This window comes from Gekko japonicus, unplaced genomic scaffold, assembly GCF_001447785.1.
Source record: "Gekko japonicus isolate JY-2015 unplaced genomic scaffold, Gekko_japonicus_V1.1 scaffold4128, whole genome shotgun sequence".
Taxonomy (NCBI): domain Eukaryota; kingdom Metazoa; phylum Chordata; class Lepidosauria; order Squamata; family Gekkonidae; genus Gekko; species Gekko japonicus.
Window position 1 is genome coordinate 75,478 of NW_015165956.1, and position 23,555 is coordinate 99,032.

The 23,555-nt window shown below is 43.3% G+C and overlaps 1 protein-coding gene across 2 annotated transcripts in view; it reads left to right on the plus strand.

Moving 5' to 3' along the window:
• SENP6 (SUMO1/sentrin specific peptidase 6) overlaps nucleotides 1–23,555 on the plus strand; it is a 92,910-nt gene that overhangs the window by 67,321 nt on the left and 2,034 nt on the right. For both annotated transcript variants that reach the window (XM_015411463.1, XM_015411464.1), the window contains exons 14-20: nucleotides 2,785–2,891; nucleotides 2,999–3,115; nucleotides 4,837–4,959; nucleotides 7,567–7,659; nucleotides 9,613–10,046; nucleotides 10,196–10,299; nucleotides 16,699–16,787. In XM_015411463.1, the coding sequence (XP_015266949.1) occupies nucleotides 2,785–2,891; nucleotides 2,999–3,115; nucleotides 4,837–4,959; nucleotides 7,567–7,659; nucleotides 9,613–10,046; nucleotides 10,196–10,299; nucleotides 16,699–16,787 (1,067 nt within the window). The remainder of the gene's footprint in view (nucleotides 1–2,784; nucleotides 2,892–2,998; nucleotides 3,116–4,836; nucleotides 4,960–7,566; nucleotides 7,660–9,612; nucleotides 10,047–10,195; nucleotides 10,300–16,698; nucleotides 16,788–23,555) is intronic.

Here is a 23,555-nt window from a genome sequence, read left to right on the forward strand (position 1 = left end):
TTAAAACCACTAACTACATTGCATGCATGAGTCGCTATCAATATGCTCTATGGGAGCAGCTTAGTGACGTCTTCACTTCTCTACCTGAGGACAAGCATCAATTGGTCTGCAAGAGTCAAAAAGAGGGTCTTGTCCTCACTAAGCATCAGATAAATTCGTCAAAACACGCCCTGGACACCTTCTCTAAGACAGTGATATCAGCCATTGCCTTATGCAGACACTCTGTACGACTCTGCAATCCGATCCTAGGGCTTGCATTGAGGATCTTCCGTTTGACAGACAAGGACTCTTCCACATCACTACAGATTCTTTACTGCAGAATATGGATAAGAGCATCAAGGCTTCTCGTACTTTTGGAGTTGCTCCATTGTCTAGGCCCTATAAATCCCGGTCATGGTCCCGATCCTGGCCCAAGCACTCTTCTAAAAGCACTCACCTGACCGCTCCTGGTGTCCTCGTGCATTGCCTGCAGGACAGAGGACATCCTATACTTCCAAGCCTCAGTACCCTGTGAACACACAACCCTCTCGCTCCAAGCCCCCTAAGGCTTCCAAACAGGGCCTTTGACTACCTAACTGACCGGCTGCAGACAGCAATGTGCCTTGCTCCTTATCTCCCCACCTGGCATTGAATTACAACAGACAAGTGGGTCCTATCGATTGTCACCCTGGGGTACTCGATAGAATTTCTTCAGCACCCTCCTCTTCCAGTTGTTATCACCACCCCACCATCCCTTGCACTTCTTCAAGAGATTGGTGTTCTTCTTCAAGGATGCCATAGAAGAAGTCCCTATCACTTCTTGGGGTACTGGGTTTTACTCCCAATACTTTACTGTCCCCAAAAGGGATGGGGGCATCAGACCTATCCTGGACCTTAGAATGCTGAATTCATTCATCGTGTACTGCAGGTTCAGAATGATCTCCCTGCAATTTATACTTCCCCTACTATGAAGCGGAGTCTGGATGCCCACTCTCGACCTCCAGGATGCCTACTTTCATCTGAATATCCGTCCTTGCCATCGCCAATACCTCTGCTTTGTGATAGGGGATTTACTCTACCAACACAAGTCCCTTCCCTTTGGCCTCTCTACGGCTCCAAGGGTCTTTACCAAGACCTTGGTTGTGGTTGCCGCCTTTCTCCGCCTGCAGGGAATCATGATTTTTCCCTACATAGACGATTGGCTCATAGTCGCAAATTCTCGAGACCAACTAACACGGGATAACATTAGATCTCCTCACACTGGGCCTCTGTGTGAATAGGGAAAAATCTCATCTCCTTCCCGCCCAGAGGGTGCAGTTCATTGGTGCGATCTTAGTCAACTGCAGAGCATATCTACCAAGAGACATAGTGGCTGCTCTAGTCTCCCTCACTCAGCGAGTCTGATCTTTGGTCTCCAGTTCAGTGTTCAAAATTCAGCGTCTGCTTGGGCTGATGACCGCAACCACTGCTGTCCTCATGTTTGCCAAGCTGAGGATGCGGCCATTACAAATATGGTTCCTTAGGAGCTTCAACCCGACGAGGCAGCTCCAATCAACTCCTCTTTACCCCCCCCCCCAGGACTGTTCAAGCCTCTCTAGTCTGGTAAGAGAATCTTTCCAATCTAATCCTAGGCGCCCGCTTTCATCTGCCCCTCAATTGACTCTAACCACAGATGCATTCTTGTGTGTCTGGTTCCTGATGTTTCTTTCCTAATCCTAAGGACGATAAACAGCGTCTCCTGCACACCTTGGACGTAAAGCGGGTGCTCCTGTTCTATCTACATCACACCAGGCATACCCACCGCGACCCGCGTCTCTTCTTGTCCTTTGCCACCCCACAGGATAGGCATGAAGATCACTGCTCAATGTCTCTCCAAATGGATTGTCCAGTTGATCCATTTATGCTACCTTCTAGCTAAACACTTTCTTCCGGGACCTCTTCGGGCTCACTCCACGAGGGCAATGGCGACATCTACAGCCTTCCTCAAGGGAGTTCCACTCTCTGATATCTGCAGGGCCGCCACCTGGTCTACACCCAATACCTTCATCAGACACTACGCCCTCGACGTCTGCTCCCAGCACAGGACTCAGATGGGTCGTCTGATCTTATATTCTGCTGTGTATTAACCATCTGCCAGCACCCTCCACCAGCACCATCACTGCTTTCTATTCTCCCATGGGTGTGATACACAGAGACCACAATGAAGATAAACAGGTTGCTTACCTGTAACTGATGATCTTCAAGTGGTCATCTGTGCATTCACACTGCCTGCCCTTCCTTCCCCACTGCTGTCACCCTCTCATTTACACCTTCCTGTTGGTACAGCAGTCAGAAGGAACTGGTGGGATGTTGTGCCCCACCTCCTGGACATGCATGGTGCGGTTCCTGCGCATGCCCGGGGTGGAGGTACGAAAATCCCTTTAGAGCTTTGCACAACACCAATTGGATCAGTGCAGTCGTACTGAGTTTCCATGGGTGTGAATGCACAGATGACCACTCGAAGATCATTAGTTACAGGTAAGCAACCTGTTTTTCATTTCATATTATAAAATAGGAAGCGTAATATATCCAAATGCAGAACCATGTAGTAATTATGGCTGAGTTCTAGAAACACCCCCCCCCCTTTTAGAGTAGTTTTCTGAATTTTTAATTATTGGAATTATGTGTTGGAATAAATGTTCCATTTGGATTCAGTAGTTTGTAGGAAAAGTGTGCATGATCCACTATCTGAGGGTAGTAAAGATCTTACATTGTATGAATTCTGTATTGCATAGTAAATAGGTATTTCATGTCATTTTCTCTCAGGTTATCTCTGAATCTAAAATGCAGCTTCGAAATGCAGCAGAGTTCCAGTTTTTTGATGATGATGAATGTGGAGAGTCACATACAGTCTTTATTGGACCTATAGAAAAGTAAGACTGTTTCCTATATATCATATTACTTCCTGCATTAGATGAATTTGTCTCTCTGTGTGTATATACACAAATTTTAATGTTTATTATTTTAATGTACTTTACAGGTTGATAGTCTATCCTCCTCCACCTGCAAAGGGTGGTATTTCTGTGACCAATGAAGATCTCCATTGTTTAAATGAGGGAGAGTTCTTAAATGATGTCATCATTGATTTTTATTTAAAGTAAGTTTTAAATGTGTTTAAGATCTTTTGTGCTGTCCAGGTTAGTTAGGTAGTTCATTTCTTAACTTACAGTGGATGCAGATCAGCCAATTGTAAAATACTTTAAATAATCTTTAGTATCTGGCACTTACGGAGGTTTTCCAATTAATCAAACGTACCAGATATATGAGCATATTGCTTTACACCACTTCCTATTCAGAGGAATCCTCAGCAACCAATTCCCCTTTTGAAGAATGTCATAGCAACCGCCTCATGCCTTGCTTGTAGGACCTTTCTCTGGAGCCACGGTGCCATCCTACTCAACCCACAAACAAACTGACCAGAACTACTCCAGCAGAACTGGTTCCTGACAGCTCAGAACAGGGTGATGGGGAAGGAGGTACCTATATATGACAGCTAGGAGTTCTGGCTCTCAGAAGGCCAGTTATAGCTGGAAACATCACACTGGCTGGTAAAGAGGAGGTGGAACATGTGTATGTCCAAAGAAGCAGGGGTATGGTGTCTGAGGAGGAGGAGGAGCTTGCGCTCTGGGCAATGTGGGTTAATTGAGTGTTGGAATGATCAGGTGCTGGCAGCAAGGCTTTTACTGTATTAAGCGGTACCATTTTATACTGACTCCAAATGTATCCAGGAATAGTAGTGCTGATTTGGAGATTGCTGTTTTGACTTGTTCATTCAATAACGAACATTTTCAGAATTGCGCTTAGATAATTAAAACTATGAAAGTAGTAACAGCTGGTCTGGCATTTTTGTGAATCTGGTTTGGTGCATAAATGTTGATTTATAAAAATGCTTCACCTCAGCTGTTGCTCAAGCACTTGTGAGTAACCTTCTGAGCATGAATTCTTACTTTGTGCATATACTGACTTTTGGTATTCAGTGTGAAGGGTTAATGTTCATAGCGGAATACTGAGGCAGGAAGAAATACTTCCCAGTTTTTTGTAGTGGTATTGGTTTGGGAGAAGGGTGCTGAAAGCACTTCCTGATCCCATATGGGCCTGCCCATCAGATGATATTGTCTGCTGTCTGTTTCCCATATCTTCTGCAGTCAGTTTGACAGACAGTTGCAATATTCCAACTTAAGGACCAATGACCTATTTTAAAGTAGGAGTCTTAAGGACTATAACATTTTTCAGTCAGATTCTTTCCATTAGGTGTAGCAGAAGAGTGATTACTTGGAAGCACCTGTGTGTTTTCACTCAACTTTGTGTCTGTTTCTAATGCACAGTTTTACAAAGGAGTTCTGTTAATATTTTTATCCAAATGGGCCACCTAATAACCAGCAGCATGAAAAATGTAAGATCACAAGCTGAGGCACTGTAAAAATTATGAAGCAGGGGAAGTAGTTTGGAAATCCCAGAATCTCCCCATTCAGGATTCTCTAAGCTCTCAAGTGCTTGAACGGGCTACTTTCACCTGGCACTGTTTTCCCTTTAAATCTATGCTCCGCTGTTCTCAGCATTTCATGCTTCCAGAGATATATTTGGTTCTCATCAGGACATTTCATGGTATTTTTCTTTTGGTTAATTAAAACAGTTACTATTATCCTACATACTTGGGGAGTTCTGTGATTATATAGAAACCTTTTTGTTATATATGGGTGACATTGTTTTGCTGTTTTTTGTGATTGGCATGAGCTTCTGACCAGTATTGGAGGAAGAAAGTAGGGACTTCTGAAAAATTTCCCCAGAAATGCAAATAATCATGTTTTCCAAATGAAGGTATTTGGTGCTTGAAAAATTGAAAAAAGAAGATGCTGATAGAATTCACGTGTTTAGTTCCTTCTTCTACAAACGTCTTAATCAAAGAGAGAGGCGAAATCTTCACGAAACCTCTAAACTCACGTAAGTCTATTAAATTTGTAGAATTGGATTTAGAGAAGAATGTCTTGCCTTTGTAGAGATAATATTTGTCAAGTTTAAGGATAAATGAGATGTTGCCTTTATTAACAGTTAAATGGATAAGTATGTATTCTAGCTAGTATTGCCGGGACAGAAAGGGCAAAAAACTGAACCTTAACACTAAAATTCAGAACCTAACAAAGGTTAGTAAAATGTGAAAAAGAGGGCCAATATTAAAAACTAAATGTAAAAGATATATTTAAAAAGATACATGTATTTATTAAGTACAAATTTAAAACATATATAAGGGCCCATTCACATCAAATATATAAATGACATAGCAATACTCACGGGCTTTAAAAACCTGACCTAACGCGTTTTGGCCTGCATAGGCCTTCCTCAGAGGTCAAACAATTGAGTGGCAAGATGGCTATAAAAATATAATACACTCATGTAGACACAATCAGAATGGATACAAAATATAAATTCAGTATGGACCAGAAAACAAGTTTTTCCAGAATAAAATCACCAGGCACAGAATAAATATGCAAATGAGATCTTTAAAAGTGCAATCACTTGCCCAGTGGTTCTAAAGTATAGACTTTTGGTCCAAGAATTGCCTTCTTTTTAAACCAACTTCTAAAAGATATTTTCATCCTTGCCCAAATATCTGAAAATATGACAGGCTCCCTTTGTGCCATGAGAACTAGGGAAGGGCATGAACCAGCTCATAAACTAAAGTTTGTCACAAATTTTGGGCAGTTTGTGCTTCGCAAAGCTATATTTGAGAACTGAAGAGCAGCCACGAGCTTCTACAAACGATGCAGTTCGTGGGGGTTCAAGAAGAGCAGAAAGGAGGGGTTTAAATGGCTCAGCCATTTCTCTTCCCTGCTGCTCAGCTTTCTGCTCGGAGCAGAAAGTGGTGGGGAGCAGAAAGCAGGGGTTTAAATGGCTCCGAGCCATTTCACTACCTGCTTCTGCTCCCCACAATTTTTGGCAGAAAGCAGAGGGTTAAATGGCTCCATTTAACCCCCTGCTTTCTGCTCACTGCCACAAGTGGCGGGGAGCAGAAAGTAGGGGGTGAAATGGCTCATGAACTAGTTTGGTTCACAAACTGGTGTATCGGTTTGTGGTTTGGTTTGTAGTTCAGCCCTGATGAGAATACTGGTGATTATAATTACCACCAGTTTTACTCTGCAGCTCATTGAGAACTACATTTTCAAGTACCGTCAACCAATAGAGCCACATTATTCCTGTATGATCTGGTATGCCATCCCACCAAACGTTCACATACAATAATGTAAGATACAGGTGCAGACCTGCAAAAACGTATGGGTCCCTCCTTCTCGCACAGCAACTCACTCTTTCTCTGTCATTCTCCCTCCCCCACTCCTTCTCTCACACTGAAACTGAAAACTTGCTTGGGGAAGAGGGAATCCCACCCACTCCCACTTGGTGATCAGACCAGGCAGCCCAACTGAAGTGCCGCCTTCCTGCCTGGTTTCCACAGTGGCTTCTCTGTTCTGCCACGTATCTAAAGCTTGGTAGGTGGCTTCTCCTTGTCCACTGCCAACCTGTCTGCAGCTTTGCTGCCGCAGTGGTGAAGGGGGTTGGCGGGTGGCTTCTGCTCCTTCCCTCACCTGTCTCCAGCAGTTGGGGGCTTGAGGGAAGCAGTGCTCTTGATCCTCTACCATCTGCTTCCATCATTGACTCATCAACGGTGGGAGTGGGGTTGGGTCCTGTGCCTCCTCCCCCAACTGCCTCCATTTTTGTCACCACAGCATCTGAGAGGGCAGAGATCAGCAGCTTCCACTCTTTCTCTGCCTTCCTCCTCATGTACTCCCCAATTGGGAGAACAGTTGTGTACACTTGTACAGACAACTGTTTTCTGTTTTGGGGTTCTTTGGTGTAGTCTGGTGTAATGGTTAGGTGTGCAGACTCTAATCTGGGAGAACCGGGTTTGATTCCCCACTCCTCCACTTGCACCTGATTGGATGACCTTGGGCAAACCGTAGGTCTGATAAGAGCTGTCCTCGAAAAAGAGCATTTTCTGTTAAGAGCTCTCTCAGCCCCACCTACCTCACAGGGTGTCTGTTGTGGGGAGGGGAAGGGAAAGGAGTTTGTAAGCCGCTCTGAGACACCTTTAGGTAGTGAAGGGCGGGGTATAAATCCAATCTCTTCTCTTCTCATCTTCTACTTTGGTTTTATTTTGTCTTCTCTGTGGCCAGCTTATTCTCCTGGCAACTGTCTGGGTGCTGGGATTAGAGAGCAGACGCTGGGGGAGTTGTTGAAGAGGATGGGCCCTTCCATCTGTGGCATAAGGCCTGCAGCTTACCTGTCTTCCAGTTTCTTCAGTGGTGGCTGTTCCAAGATGCAAACCATTTTACTGCCACAAGCCCACATGGGAAATGGCCTTGCCCACTTGGAACATTGGGGAGTGGAGCCAGGAGAGCCACAGGTGGCCTGTCAAATAACCACATGTGGCTTCTGACCCACTGAGTGAGCATCACTGAATTAAACTCTCATTTTAGGAAGGAGAGAATATAAAACCGTCTAAACATCTATAATGGAGATTATAAATGCGCTTTTTTCCTATTGCTATGTTCATAGAATTCAACAAAAACGACATGGACGAGTGAAAACGTGGACGCGCCATGTTGATATATTTGAGAAAGATTTCATTTTTGTTCCCCTTAATGAAGCGTAAGTATCTTTAGACGTGTCTGTGGAGAAAGATTTCATTTAAAGCTGCATTTTCAAACTTTGGATGTCTTTCTATAAATCACTTATCTGGGGTAACTATGGAATCCATACTGCAGGAATAGAAACAGGATTTGTTTGAAGGTAATGTAGATACAGGATACATCTACTGTAAAAATGGTGCACATAGCACAAGGAAAACTGCATCGTGATGTTGGTTCAGTTATTTAATTATTATTATTTATATTCCTCCTTTCTTCTTGGTTCAAGGCAGCTTAGAATAATAGCTAACACATCCCCAGGTAAAGCCAGACAATACAAAATCAAGGATAAATGACTAGCCCCAAATCCCTTCCTCCTCTCCCCCTTTCAAAGATGGCTGCTACTCAAACTTCCTCAAAAGCCCTGGCAAACGGATGGTCCTTGCGGCACTTACTGAAGATGTCGAAGGAGGGATCCCTTTCACCTCTTCAGGGAGCCCATTCTGCAGAGCTGATGGTGGAAAAGGCCCAGGCTCTGGTTGGTGCCAGACAAGCCACCCTGTGTGGTGGTATAGTCAACAGATGGTGGGCTGATGACCATAGTTGGCACACGGGGACATATGGAAGGAGATCGTCCCTCAGTTACAGAACATTCTGTGGCAAATTCAAACTTGAGTTTTGAACTGTCTGTATTGAAAATCATGTCAGTGAGCACAACTTTTTGTTTATTAATTTGACATCATAAACTATAACTTTTGACCACTTGAGGGCATAAACAACACATTTCTCACAGAAAATTTGCTTTGAGAAAAAAGCAGAATGAGCCAGGCCCCAGTTTCATTAATTTACAAAGCTTTGTTGGAAGCCTTAAAGCACTGTTCCGTAGTGGATTCACGGTTGCTCTTCACTTGCAGGAGAACTGTTTTGCATCTGATGCTAGATCACTGTGTGAGAAAAATGGAGTGAGAAAAATTCCTCTACGTGCAGAAAAGTTTATGCAAGAGGTTGTACCACTTCTTGCTTGAGTGGAAGCATGAAATTGCTGTGGAACTTAATATTATACTACTGTGAATTTTTCACAAGTTTTTGCATAGAAGCGCTGACAGTTTTGTTTTCTTTGTATCGAACACAATAAGCAGTCTTCTTCCTTCCCACCTACCTGTAACTGCATCCATCAATGCATGTTCAGATAAAAGCATTGTGCACTGTAGCTGAAATGCACTGAGGCTACAGTGTTAGTGAAACTGGCTTGTATTTCTGAGCAAAGCAGACATAATTCTATTTTGGCAAGGTTGCAGCAGAAGAGTTGCAGAAATAGTACCCTGTTCCTCCTTCCATTTTCTCATCAACTACTCACCACTTTGGTTGGGAGAAGTTAATTTCCGTCCTGATTGTAAAGTGCTGTTTGCAGAACTAGCTATTTGAACAACATTATGGGTTTTTCAGCATTCAAGGGAAGTATTAAGAGTACCATAAAATAGAAGCAGTCAAAAAATTACTTATGGAAGTAATTAATGTATAGTGGAGAAGCAATGTTGCAAGTAACCACATGGTCCCACAGTGTATGAAACGTAACTAACTATAAAAAGGTCAAACTGCATTACCAAACTTCTAAACTTTAATTATTTAAATTCGCTGGGATCCAGAGCGCTCTATGAATATGTTAGAAGCTCTCCTCTGCATGCATGAGGGCTGTGCTAATTTTCCTTTTAGGATGCAATCCTCTCCCTATGTTTAGTGTCACACCTTTCTTCAAGGATAGCTTCTTGACCATGCAAGGGACTTCTGAGGAAATGTCTCCAATACACTGTTGGTGGGACCCGGAAGTTATCTTTATGTGGATGCCTGAAATAATATTTAAAAAGGGGAAGCGGGGTTCAACTTGAATACATTTGAGGTATAAAATGTTTCATATTCTAACAAATACCTATTAAGAGTGCTTTTTGAGCTATTTCTTGTTTGTTTGCTTTTGCAGGGCACATTGGTTTTTGGCTGTCATTTGTTATCCAGGTTTAGAGATACCAGTGTATGAATCCAACCCTTACTATCAGGAACACGTCCCTACCCAAGTTAAAGCTTCCTCTTCAGATCAAGACAGAAGTACTTCACCTCTTACGCCCTGTGACCTGGATACATTACAGCACGCCTCCTCTGCAGCAGTAACAAAGGAAGTGGTGAACAGGAAGCATAGTGGTGCATTGGCTGACACAGGCACAGAAGTAGAGGACAGCAAGTTCCTCCATTGCAGACGACACCTATGTGGGAAAAGTGGGCTAAAAAAACTAAATCAGTTAACTAGCACTACAGAGGAACTGAGAACTTTGGAACCTGCAGCTCATAAATGTGATCATAGGAGTTCAGAGACGAATGGCATGCAAAGTGAACCTAAAGCTCAAATACATGCTTCTGGTGTGTGCTTCTGGTGTGCCTATCTTTTTTTTTTTTTTTTTTTTTAGTGTCAGGAGTTCCACCCCACTTTGTGGTTTACCTTTCTCATCTGGGCACTAATACATCTGTTGCATTTTTTAAAAATTGTATTGATCTTTCTGTTAATGCAGATGGTTTACAGAAAATCAGGCTAAACTACAGTGAAGATTCAGTTGACAGCACTAAACTAAATGAAGATGAGCTAATAGATTTTTCAGAAGATCAAGATAATAAGGTAAAAACATTACATTTCAAAGGATGAAATTTTGTCAAGAATGTTTAAAAGCTCAATGTAAATTGGTTGGGCAAATTGTCTGAAATCTCTTTTGTTCTTGCAATAACACTTTCAAGTCTTAGTGATCATTTCTTTTTCATATTGGAGGTTAAGAGGGGGATCTCAGATTAATGTGCAAGAGGTAAAAATAACATAAAACACAACCCAGTATTCTGTGCATTGGTTCTTATGCTTAGCAAGCAGAAGATTCTGACAAAGGTGCTTCTTTCTCTTCAGCTGCTTGCCTGCCAGATCAAAAAAGGTGATGCTGGCAAGTTGTGATACATGTGTGGACAAAAAGCCATGCAAAACAGGCAGCTGCAGTGAGGAAGAAGCAGTAGTTGAAATCACCTCTTCTGCCTCTTGTATCATCATACCTGCTGCCACTGGCAGAAAGGAGTCATAGGATCCAATCCATTGTTTTCAAACTAGCAGCATGGAGGGGGAGGGTGTTTAATAGGGATGGGCACGAACTGGCTCATGAGCCAAAGTTTGGCATGAATTTGGAGCCCTCAAATCAATGGTCAGGAAAGGTGTCTTCCCCGAACATTTGCCAGACTTCAAGTCCGTTTAAACCTAACAGCTGAGTGGTGCAATGTTGCAGCTAAGCTGTTAGGTTGAAATGGCTGCCATTTCATTGAAATGGTGAGCCATTTCACTTGTCAGTTTCGCTCCCCCCCTCACTTCAAAGTGAGGTCTGCCCATCAGCTGTTAGGTTTAAATGGCTGTGAGCCATTAAATATGTCAGTTTTTCTCCCCTCTGCTTTGAAGCAGGAGGAAGTGAAACGGATGGGTTAAATGGCAGGCAGCCATTTAACCCTTCCTGGGTGATCCCCCGCTCTCCCAGCTGCCTTTTCCCATCCCTAGTTTATCTATTTATTTGTTAGATTTATATCCCGCCCTTCCCACTGAGGCAAGCTCAGGGCGGCTTACATAATTTTTTTAAAAACCGGAATAAAATCAATGATTCTAAAGTGCTATATATAGATATTGCATGTCAGACGGCGAACAACAGTTTCCGAGTATTATCCCTAACAGGTGTCAGTCAATAATGGTAATAGCCAGTGGTAGAAATTCCAGGGTAAGGCTCTGGTTTTAAATTAAGATGTTATATGTGGCTCTCAGTCTAATGCCTGGTGGAACAGCTCCATCTTGCAGGCCCTGCAGAATTGTAATAAATTTCTCAGGGCCCTGATGTCCTTGGGGAGCTCATTCTACCAGCGTGGAGCTACCACCGAAAAGGCCCTTGTGCTGGCCAGTCTGGCCTCTTTTGGACCAGGGAGAGTCAGGAGGTTTTGTGTCCCTGAATGCATTACTCTCTGGGTACATGTGGAGAAAGGTGGTTCCTCCAGTATGCTGGCCCCTGACCATAAACGGCTTTATAGGTGAGAACCAGCACCTTAAAGCGAATTCAGTATGCTATAGGCAGCCAGTGCAGTGCTTTCAGCACAGGCTGGATGTGTTCTTGCAGAGGGAGACCCAATAACAGCCTGGCTGCCGTGTTCTGCACCAGCTGCAGCTTCCGGATTTGAGACAAGGGCAGTCAATCTTGAGGTGACCATTGTGTGGATTACTATTGCCAAGTCACTGCATTTGAGGAAGGGAACCAACTGCATAATCAGCCAAAGATGGTAAAAGGCTGATTTGGCGGTGGCTGGGCTTCCATTGTTAAGGAGGCATCCAAGAGCACTCCCAAACTCCTAATGTCTGATGATGGCTCCAATGGCGCCCTATCGAAGGTTGGGAGTGAGATCCCTAACCCTGGGCCGCTGCGACTTAGGCACAGAACCTCTGTCTTTATCAGATTCAGTTTCATTCAACTCAGTCTAAGCCATCCCGCCACAGCTTGTAATGCCAGGTCCAGATCTTCCAGCCCAGAGTCAGACCAGCCACTCAACAGCAGATATAACTGGGTGTCATCAGCATATCGGTGACATCCCAGTCCATGACTCTGAGCAATCTGGGCAAGGGGACGCATATAGATGTTAAATAACATCGGGGATAGAACTGTCCCTTGGGGCATTTTGCAAACTAGTGGATGCCTTCGGGACAGCTCTTCCCCAAGTGCTACCCTTTGTCCCCGGCCCTGGAGAAAGGAAGCAAGCCATTGTAAGGCAGACTCCTGAATTTCACCATCGACAAGGTGGTGGATCAGTAGCTGATGGTGGACTGTGTCAAATGCAGCTGACAGGTATAACAACAACAGCACCGCTGTCCCACCTCGATCCAGATGTCTTCGGATGTCATCCTTGAGGGCGAACAATACTGTCTCCATGCCATGGCCTGGGTGAAAGTTGAAATGGAAGTGATCTAATATGGAAGTGTCATCCAGAAAATTCTGCAACTGACTCGCCACTGCTCTCTCAATTATTTTGCCCAAATAGAGCAAATTGGAAACCGGCCAATAGTTTGCCAATATTGCAAGGTCCAAGGATGACTTCTTTAAGAGAGGGTGAAGCACCACTTCCTTAAGAGCCCTTGGGAAAGTCCCTTCAGAGAGGGACCTGTTGACAGTCTCCCATAGGGAACCTCGCAACCCATCATGACTAGCTTTAATCAGCTATGATGGGCACAGATCAAGGCTGCAGGTGGTGGGGCTGGGCATATGGTTGTGAGTACTTTGTCAACTTCCTCTAGGCTGAGCTGACTGAAACAATCCATAACCAGATTAGAAAACATGCATGGAGCCTCAAGTTCACTCACTGTCTCAACTGTGGCAGGGAGGTCACAGCGGAGCGATAAGACTTTATCTGCAAAAAAGCTTGCAAAAGCCTCACAGCCAATATCCAATTCCCTAATGTTTGGTCTGCTCTGAGGCAGAGTGGTCAACTTCTAAATCATTCTAAACAATTGGGCCAGGCATGAGCTTGCAGACGCAATCATGGTCGCATAGTATTCTCTCTTAGTGGCCTTGGTTGCCATCTCATAGGTTCTCATAAATGACCTATAGGATGTTCGTGTCACTTCGTCACAACCACACTGCCACTGTCTCTCTTGAGCTGTCTTCACCTCTGCTTCATCAGCCGCAAGTCCGGGGTATACCATGGAGCCAGCCTAGAGTGGGGGCACAGAGGGTGTTGGGGGGCAATCTCAGTTATGCCAATCCTCCACCTGACCGGTGCACTCTGTGCTGGTGATCCTAGGTGGCAGGAGCTCCCTAAAGGAGTAAGCCTCCCGATTGAATTAGAGCCACTCCCCCCCCCCGCCGCCCCCTACTCCGTGATTGGTGAAAGACCGAGAACCTGGGAGGAGCTAGTTGGGAGAGAGCAACTGTCTCCCCCTCTCGTACCCAGGTCTTGGTCATGCATGCCAGGTCCGCACCCTGCTCCTGCAGGAAGTCCCAAAGGACCATAGTCTTATTATTTATGGACCTGGCGTTACACAACACCATTGTCAGAGGAGAGTCATTTATCCTAGCCCCACTGCCTGCAAACTTTGGGATGAGACGCAGGCTGGAAGGGGGTCAAGCCCTTTTGTTTCTCAGCCCTCTTCCTTTATATATGTGCCTGGTCCCACCACTATACTTTCCCTTCCCCAGGAGTACTAGAATCCCTAGTCCAGTCATCACCCTTCATTGGTGGTCTTCATGGGTGCCTCAGACCGACCAGTAGGGCTGACTGAAGATGTTAATGTCCTGTATATGTAGCTACTGGCAGCTAGTTAGCATTTTTTACAGCTGTGCCCCTAGCCTACTTCCAATTATCTTTTTATCTAGATCCCACTAATTACTCTGTATTTTAGTTATAAGCCCATCAAATTAATCTAATCTATATATCTAATTCCCAACATGCCCACTCCGTGCGGATATCTAAATCCGCACCTCGGGAGCACTTGGGGGGCAGGGCGATTTCCCCTGCACATTTGGGGCAATCCCCAGATATGCAGAAAAATCTAAAAACTGTAAAAAATATATAGGGGGGATATTTAAATCCTCCCAAAAGTAAAAGAGAACGGCTTCTCCGCTGCCGCCAGGGAGGGGGAGGGGGTTGGGGGAAGGCTTGGCCGGCCAACGGCTGTAAGCCGCTCAGCCCTTGCTGCCGCCCAGGAGGGAAGGAGAAAGTTTGGTGGGCCGAGCTCAGCCCTCGCCGTGGTTGCAGGGAGGGGGGAGAGAAAGCTTGGCGGGCTGGCTAGGCCTTGCTGCCGCTGGGGAGAAGGGAGGGAGAGAGTTTGACGGGCTGGCGAGGCCATCCTGCTGCTGCTAGGGGAGGGGGAGGGAGAAAGCTTGGCGGGCCAAGTTCAGGCCTCGCTGCTGGTGCGGGGGGGGGAGGAGGGAGAAGGCTTGGAGGAGCGCGGGTCTCACCGTGGGTGACGGGGATGGGGGGCAGGGGAGAAGGCTCACCTGCGGCTGCTTCCTTCCCCTCCCGTGGAGCTTCTCCCCCCCCATGAGTATCATGGGTCCCCCTTCTTGTAATAATCAAATTTGATTGACTATAAGATCCACTCACTGGCCAGTAAATTTAATAAAGGCCAGTGATAAATCTATATCTAATTCATTTGCAAGCCCTACCTTAGTTTCCTAATTTAATCACATGCAGCAAATCAGTTCATTAATATCGACAATCAACAAATAAATATAATCAATTTAGCAGGAAGGTTAATAAATTGACAGCTAATTCTTTGGTTGACCAAGATAATTAATTTAATTCATTAACTATTCAATTAGATCCCTAATTAATTAGAAAGTTAAGCCTATATTACTAAACATACCCGATCTAAATTAGTTAAGTCTAACAGCTCACCTTCTAGGTGAGCAGCAATAACATATGTCGGCAGTCCAGCCTGTAGGTGGAGTCTTGTTGTAAAGTGGCAGAGTCGCAGTAGTTCAATAGTCTTTTCCAACCCAAATACTCGCATAGCCACAGCAGCGAGGGGTGCCTCCGTACCTTCTGAGTCTTCCAAGTTTTCCTCCACTGTCTTGTTAGTAAGGGTCCCTTTCTTGGTCCTTGCAAGTCCCAATCTCGGATCTCCCAACTCCCTATCGGCAAGTCTCCCATATTCGTGATTGAGTAGAGGAGTTGAAGGGGAGATTCCGGTTGCTCAGCGATAGTAACAACAGCTGCGGGTGCAATGCCATCGGTTGTCTGGTGTCTTCAGGTTGTATTGGGAAAAGTAGAGACCCCCACCGGGCTCCCTAATTGCCCCTTTAGTGCTGATAGCAGGCACCTGAGAATCTTGACAGCAGATCCAAGGTGGCGTCTGTGCCAAGCAGGCCAGGTGAGCAATGCCCAACAGCTGGCGTGTGGCTGCGAGGTGTCGATGAGATCCCTACGCAACACCACAGCTTTGTTAGTCCTCCTCGTGATGACCAGGCTGGCTCATACGCTTGAAAATTCAGGGTGGGAGTTACAGCAAAAGAGGTGGGAAGACACTCTGCTGTGTTGTTCTTTCAAATTACACATTTGTCCAGGCTGGTCTGCAAGTAGTCTGTGAATAATACGAACTGCTTATGAACAGTAAAAAGTCAGCCGGTTGCTTTAAAATGAGGGGCTCTAGCACTGGAGCTCCCTTCGTGCTGCCATGTTATATCCCAATTAACTTACGTTTTTGTGTCTTGGTGTCCTCTTGTAGAGGAAAATTGAAGAATACTTATATGTATGTGTGTTGTTTGTACCTCCAACTATTAGACTTGTTCCTCAGTACTATTGGTACTATATTTGCACTTCAATAAATGTACAGAATAGCCTGTCCCCAGCACTGTCTTTGGATAACAGACTCATATTTGATATATTCTCCTGTTAAACCGTTAGAAAGCAAGCTTTATTCAGACATGGTGGTCTTTGCTAAAGCACAAACTAGATGTGACTTATTTTTCTGAGTTGGGCCTGAGTTCCCTTGACCCATTTCTCATTCCAGTCAGATGTAGCTGCTGGAAACTAATTTCCTAACTTCCACAGTGCCCAATGTGAGTCAGGAGCAGTGTTCCCTCTAAGCTGAGTTAGTGTGGGCTAGCTCACAGTTTTTTTAGCCTCCGCCTCACACATTTTTGTCTTAGCTCAGGAAGGCAGGCTCCAGAGCAAACTAATTTATGCACTAGCCAAATTGCTCACTCACAACTTTAATGCCAGTAGCTCACAAAGTAGAATTTTGTTCACAAGACTCCACAGCTTAGAAGGAGCATTGGTCAGGAGTCAGGACCTACCTCAAAATAACCCTAGGAAGGCATTATTTGCCCCATTGCACATCTGCCCACAGGTGGAAAATGTGGGATATATATTTTAATGCCTGCATTGCGGGGAGGGTGGGGGGTATAAATGCGATAAATAAATACATACATACAGTTTTCTCTAAGAGAAGCAAATGCAGAATGTGCTGCTTCCTTTTCTTAGCTAGATTTTCTAACAATATTATCTTCCCCCCCAGGAAAACAGCAGTGATGATGATGGCCTTACAGATGACAACTGTAACTCAGAATTAGGACAATTGCATCTGAAGCCAACTATATGTAAACAGTAAGGTTTTTTTTATAGATCTGTTTATTGGGTTTTCAATATGCCACACCTACACCACATACAACCTAAAGAACAATATAGATACAGATATATCCTAAGAGATATTGTCAATATACCATAACACACATTAAACTCTTAGGGATAGAAGCTAAAGACACAAATCAGCACTTTATGTACGCCTTTCTAAAACAGCTATCATATTAAGTTTTAACTTGCTTTTTATACTATTTAATTTTACCCATTCTCTATGGACTTTAAACTCTCTAAGTAAGGTTCTCACAATTTCCACTTGATAGTTGTAAGATTACACATACACTTCTTAGTTACCATCTTTTAAGTTTTAAAATACTAATGATTAATAAAAAACATTAACTTTAAATTATGTTCCCTATTCCTTTTGCCAAGATACCTTATATCCACCATACATAAATAACTAAATAAGTAAACATATAGACATATAAACAAAATCATCAATATTAGGGTACACCAGAATCCATTCATTTTTCCAGTATAACCAAAGATCTTCAAAATCAATCAAACTAGCTTTCTATAGCCCAAATTTAACCCCATTCGTTATTTTTCTTCCCACATTTAATAAAAAATTTACTCTTGTAATTTTCATTCAAACCAAAAATACCTTACACCCCATAAACATAAATAACTACATGATTAAACATATAAACAAAATTATCAGTATTAAGGTACAAAAGCCATAAATTCATTTTTAACAAAAGTCTATAGAACAAATCAAACTAGCTTTCTAAGACCCTAATTAAACCTCCTTCATAATTTTTCTTCCCATATTTACAATAAATAAATACATAATAAAAAGGAAAAAGGAAAACAAACTTACTTCTCTACTTATATCAGAATACCTTACACCCGCCATACATAGTTAAAATACTTAGACATATAAACAAAATCATCAATATTAGGATACAACGAAAGCCATAAATTCAAATTTCCAATATAACAAAAATCTTCAAAACCAATCTAATTTAACCCCATTCATTGTTTTTCTTTCCACATTTAATGAAAAACTTACTTCTATAATTTTCACTTATACCAAAAATACCTTACACCCATCATACATGAATAAATAAATGATTAGACATATAGACAAAATCATCAATATTAAAATACGACAAAGCCATCAATTCATTTTTCCAATAAAGCCAAAAACTCTATAACACCCATTAACCTTCATACATCCTAATTTTTTTTCTATGGATCTGAAGTTGAGTCCACATGACTTTTCTCTTTCCATGCGTGAAATTTTGTTTCTGAGCTGTTTCTTCTATGTTTCCACCTAACTGTGTCCCAAATTGTATTTTCGATCTTGCCTTTCCACGCACCTCGTCTTGATCTCTTTTTTTTCTTTTGCCTCAACGAATCCACGTAGCTTTTTTCTTTACCTATGTGGGGTCTTATTCCTGAGCTTTCTCTTCTATATTTCCACCTAATTATGTTCCTGGTTATGTTTTCAGTCTTACTTTTCCACACACCTTGTCTTGGTCTCTCTTTTTCTTTTTATTTCTCCCTTCCTTATCAAACATATTTTGTCTCTCCTTTTTTTTTGTTCTGTCTCTAAATAAGACAATCCCCTCCTCTTCGTTTTTACTTCTATTAATGGCGCGGGTTGGGTATTAACAAACAGCTCTTTACAGCAGCAAGCCTGTTGTTCCACAACTTCCCGCCCATCCTGCACCATTTTCTCTTCACTTCTCTCCTCATCTTCCTTGGCCCGTTGTATCACTTGTGAGTTTCCAAGCACGTTTGCGCAAGCTTGTTTAATACCTTTTTGTATTTCGTCCCTCAATACCTTCAAGAATTGCTCCAGTGTAAGTTCCCCTACTAATGTATCATCATCAAAATCCTCCTCCTCCAACTCATCTGGAGATGCCATTTTAAGGATATAATTACTTCCACTTTAAATATGTCCACTTTCAATAATCTTCTAATAATTCAAGCACAAATGTGAGTCCTTAACAACAAAGTTCTTTAACCCCAAGAGAGAAAAAAAGAACATCCACTATGTTTCTTTCTCCCGTTCCTTCTCTGGCCGCTAATCACCTCCGTCTTGGGCTTAAGGATTTCGGGGTAACTTGAAAAGTGTCGTCTCAACCATTATAATTTAGAAATAAGCATACTCACAAAATCATTTCCAGATTCCTCTTCTTCTGCATTTTGTTGCTGTATCCCATATTGTACAAAATTTAAATCCAGAAAAGATTAAACAAAACGGATGGTCGCAGCTTGTGTAGAGCATGAGTTTATGCTCTACTCCACGAAACGCTCCCGCTTTGGGGCAGAAGCCGTCATCCCCCTGTGTTGGCAAGAGCGGGAGGGGACGCAACAGAGCCCCCCTGCACTAGACCTCTCTTCGGGAGGTCCAGCGAAGTCCCCCGGTCATCCCAGGGGCTCCGAAAAAAGCGTTAAAAGATCAGGCGTTCTCGGAGCGACCGAGAGACCGCCCGTCGCCATGCTGTACCTACTTCCGGTCTGTAAACAGTAAGTTTTAAAGTGACAAAGTTAATAGTGACAAACGTATCTGAAGAAGTGAGCAGTGACTCATGAAAACTTAATAGCTTTTAGTGACTATCCTAGAACACAGTGTTAAAGCAAAAGAAGAGTTACACAAATCATGCTTCACAATTCACCATATTTTACTGCAAAGATCTAAGTGTTTAATACAGAAACATAACACCTAATTTCAGGTTAGACATCACAGTAAACAAGTTTATCTGTGACAGGATTGGATACAGCATGTTTGCATGCTTGTACACTTTTCTCTCCCCTCTAAACTGAGGTTTAGAAATGGGGATGGGGGGCGAATTCAAATTTGCCTATGTGCCTGCATACAGAACTCGTGGAGAATTTGAAATTGATTCAAGTGTTCCTAGACCAGGAAGTTGGCCATCACATTTAGGGTTGACAACAACCCAAAGAAAAAACTTCCTGTCCCTTTAATAGGGCCTTAATTTGAAGTTATGTAACAGGTGTTATTATTTACTTCTGTGCCCTGAAAAGCTTCAGATGCCTATTTCCATATGTTAAGCCTCTATTTAAAGGGGCAAGACATTTTTTTCCTAGTCGTTGGTAACCGTAATCACATTTCACATGGTAGTCAGGGCAAGGAGAGCAACAACCATCTATGTTTGTGCCTGTTGTGGACAACTGTCTTGTCTATCATGACATACTAATATGGCCTGTGTGCATGTGGGATTTCCACATAACCCTCTATGGCATGGGACAGACGTCTTGCCAATATGGCTTGGCCTTAATTCAGAAGTCCAGTTTGCCTGTGGCTGAATAAAATGTGCACAAACCTGGCTTGTTTAATCATGGCTTAGGACTTCTGCTAGTAGACAAGGAAAATTAATTTCAGATTAGCCATGCAGCTGCATTTGTATATCAGATATCCAGAATTAATTTCATTGCACTGTATGCATGAAGTGAGGGGGAAGAAGGAAGAGCCATGAACATGCATGAACTCATCATAAGTCAGGTTTGGTGCAGCGGTTAAGTGTGCGGACTCTAATCTGGGAGAACCGGGTTTGATTCCCCACTCCTCCACTTGCAGCTGCTGGATGACCTTGGGCAAGCCATAGTTCTGTCAGAACTGTTCTCTCAAGGACAGTTCTGGAAAGAGCTCTCTCAGCCCCACCTACCTCACAGGGTGTCTGTTGTGGGGAGGGGAAGGGAAAGGAGTTTGTAAGTTGCTCTGAGACTCCGATCTCTTCTTCTTCTTTGTGTACATATTCATTTAACAGCAATTTTAAAATGGATGTGGGAATGCCTCCAAGGAACATGAAACTCTCACACCATGTAGTAGGTGCAAAGCGTAGTTTGCTGGCTGGAATGCAATGACAAGCTGTGATTTGACATAAACCAGGAAAGCGAAAGAAACAGTATTCAGTGGGCAGACAGAATGGGAAAGGAGGACATGCAAGCACCAGTGTTTGAACCAAGCCTGTAGTTATGTCATCTAAAGCAGCACTTCTCAACTTGAGCAATGTGGAGAATCCCATTTTAATTCCCAGGCCCTCTTTTTCTCCCTCATGAGCACCCACCATGCATCAGACCCTTTCAAAGTTTATGGTGAGGCTTCCATTATATAGTGTCCTCAAAATAATAGTCAGATCCACATTGAGTACACTTTAAAAAAAGACTTTCAGGAAAATATTTTTATTGTGTGCATGTGGCCTGTGTGTCAGGTCTGAGAGGGTAGCTGATTCTCTAGGGCCAAAAATCAACATGCACTGTCCAAGGTTCTAATCAGTCGCGCCCTTTGATTGGAAGGGGCTTTGCACTGTAGGCAGCAAGAAACTTTCTTGTTGGTTAATAACTTCCAGACAGTGGTTGACTGTACAGAGGCGGAAAGGGGCCTGGAAAAAAATTCAAAGCTGCTCACAGAAATAGAAGAGCACCGTTATCACACAACCTGAACTTCCAGCATTCAGTTGCGAACTGCCTTTGAACTGTTATTGTCTGTTGATGCAGAGTGCTGTTTCTCTGCCTCTATGATGAAATCCTTTGCATTGGTAAGGGCTGGGGGGAGAATAAAGGTGAAATAAAGAGAAATAGAGTACAAACCAATTCATTTTACACCCAAGTAAGTATGACTAGATAGGGGCTGCGGTGGCTTAGAGGTTAAGACGCTGAGCTGCAGACCAGAAGGTCTATAGTTCAGCAGTTCGAGACTCTAGTGCCACGTGATGGAGTGAGCTCCTGCCAACCTAGCAGTTCGAAAGCAAGGAATTGCAAGTAGATAAATAGGTACCACTTCGGTGGGAAGGTAACAGTGTTCCGTGCACCTTGGCATTTAGTCATGCCAGCCACGTGACCACGAAAACATTTTCAGACAGCTCTAGCTCTTTGGCTTGGAAATGGAGATAAGCACTGCCCCCTAGAGTCAGATTTGACTAGCTTTTGAGCAAGGGAAACCTTTACCTTTAAGTATGACTACAGTGGGACTTGTACCCTCTTTGTTCCTATGGCTGAGCTGTTGTAGCCTGACTAGCGCTCCGAGGTGAAGAGATAACTAGGTGACTGTGGACAGCAACAGTTCCATGAGGTGCCATCCTTCAAGAAGGGGGAAGCAGATTACATTCCTTTCACCCAAGGTGGTGTCTCTGTAAGAGGGACTTGCCCTCCTTGCAAGGGACTCACACATTGCCTGGAGTACCCTCATGGACTACGGGGGTCTCTGCTCCCCAGTTTCAGAAATGCTGTTTTTAGGTGAAGCAATAGAGTTGGGTCCAGGGTAGATTTCTGTGGGGGAGGGGGATTTTTGCAGATTTGCCCCTAAACTATACTTGCATTGTTTTCTTCTGTCAATTATAAATTCAGAACTCATGTGAAAAAAATCAAATTCTTAAACAAGTCCTGCAGGTGTTAGTGGTTAAGTGTGCGGACTCTTATCTGGGAGAACCGGGTTTGATTCCCCGCTCCTCCACTTGCACCTGCTGATGTGACCTTGGGTCAGTCACAAGCTCTGGCACAACTGTCCTTGAAAGTTGCTTTGTACACTGGAATCCTAAGTATCAGAAGTGGATATTTTACAGAATAGATCTTTCCTGCAGCTTCTGTGTTTCCTGAAATGTAACTCCTGGGATGAGTCCTCTGGAACGGTGCAGTGCAACATGGAGGCCTGCAGTGGGAAGGAAGACTTGGGGGGGGGGGGCTGGACTCCCTTGCATGGGCGGAAGCACACTTCCCCTCTCCTGGAAGATTATAGGATTCAGTCCATTTACTTTAGAAGGTCAAGCATGGAGACTGAATGAACTTTAAAGAAAACGTATACTTTTATTATGTCTTTTAGAGTTCAGTTGACCCATCCTTTTTTCCTACAATTTTCTGTTCTGAATTTATAAAAAACAATCACACAAATTGTTACAATTATGTGCCTACATACAGTGTATAGAAATCTACACCATAGCAATGAATATGCATCACCAGTGAAGTGTATTATGCCAGGTCCTACTAAATACAATAAAGAAACTTCACCAATTCTGTTAGCTTTTACAGTGTTACAGTCAGAGCTGCTGTTTCTTCAGGCTGTGACTTGGCATGAATTGTCGAAAACAGATGGCTGATCAAGTCCCGCCATCAAGTTTTACTCAAAAGGTTTAATGATCCATCTATTTCAGATATAATGGACTTGCTTATGTCATATTGACATAACTTAGATGGTTGTACTACTGTTATGAAATAAATATGTGAAACGCTTGGAAGTACTACGTAAGGGTTGTATTGGTAACCATGGTTGATCATGAATAAACTTGTGCAGTTATCACTGCATCTCCCTGCATATGTGGGTATATTGCCTTCCTCCTTTTTCTAATCCTTGTGATCTACTTGCTTAAATGAGTATGTCTGCTTGAAATTGCACAGGGTCCCCCCCCAGTGCTTGATGTTAAAACAAGAGCATATCTTTTCAGTCTGTTAAGTGTTCTGCACAATATAAAGTAGGATTTTTCAAGAGATTAAAGTTCAGGGGAAGTTGTAACATGTTTCTTTAGATATACAATTTGGTACTGAAAAATTTGAAATAACTATTTGTGATCTTTCAAGTGTACTAGCTGTAAATTGTGATGAAATAACTGTCCTTTAGGTGCACAGCTGGGGAGAGTTTGAGTGGATAGGATTAATAAAGGTCTTCTTGTAGTAGGAGAGATAGGGAACCTGTGGTGTGTTCTGCTTTCACCAGGAAGTTGAAATGTCTTCAGAATCCTGTTTAATTCTTTCCCCACCAGAAAACAATCC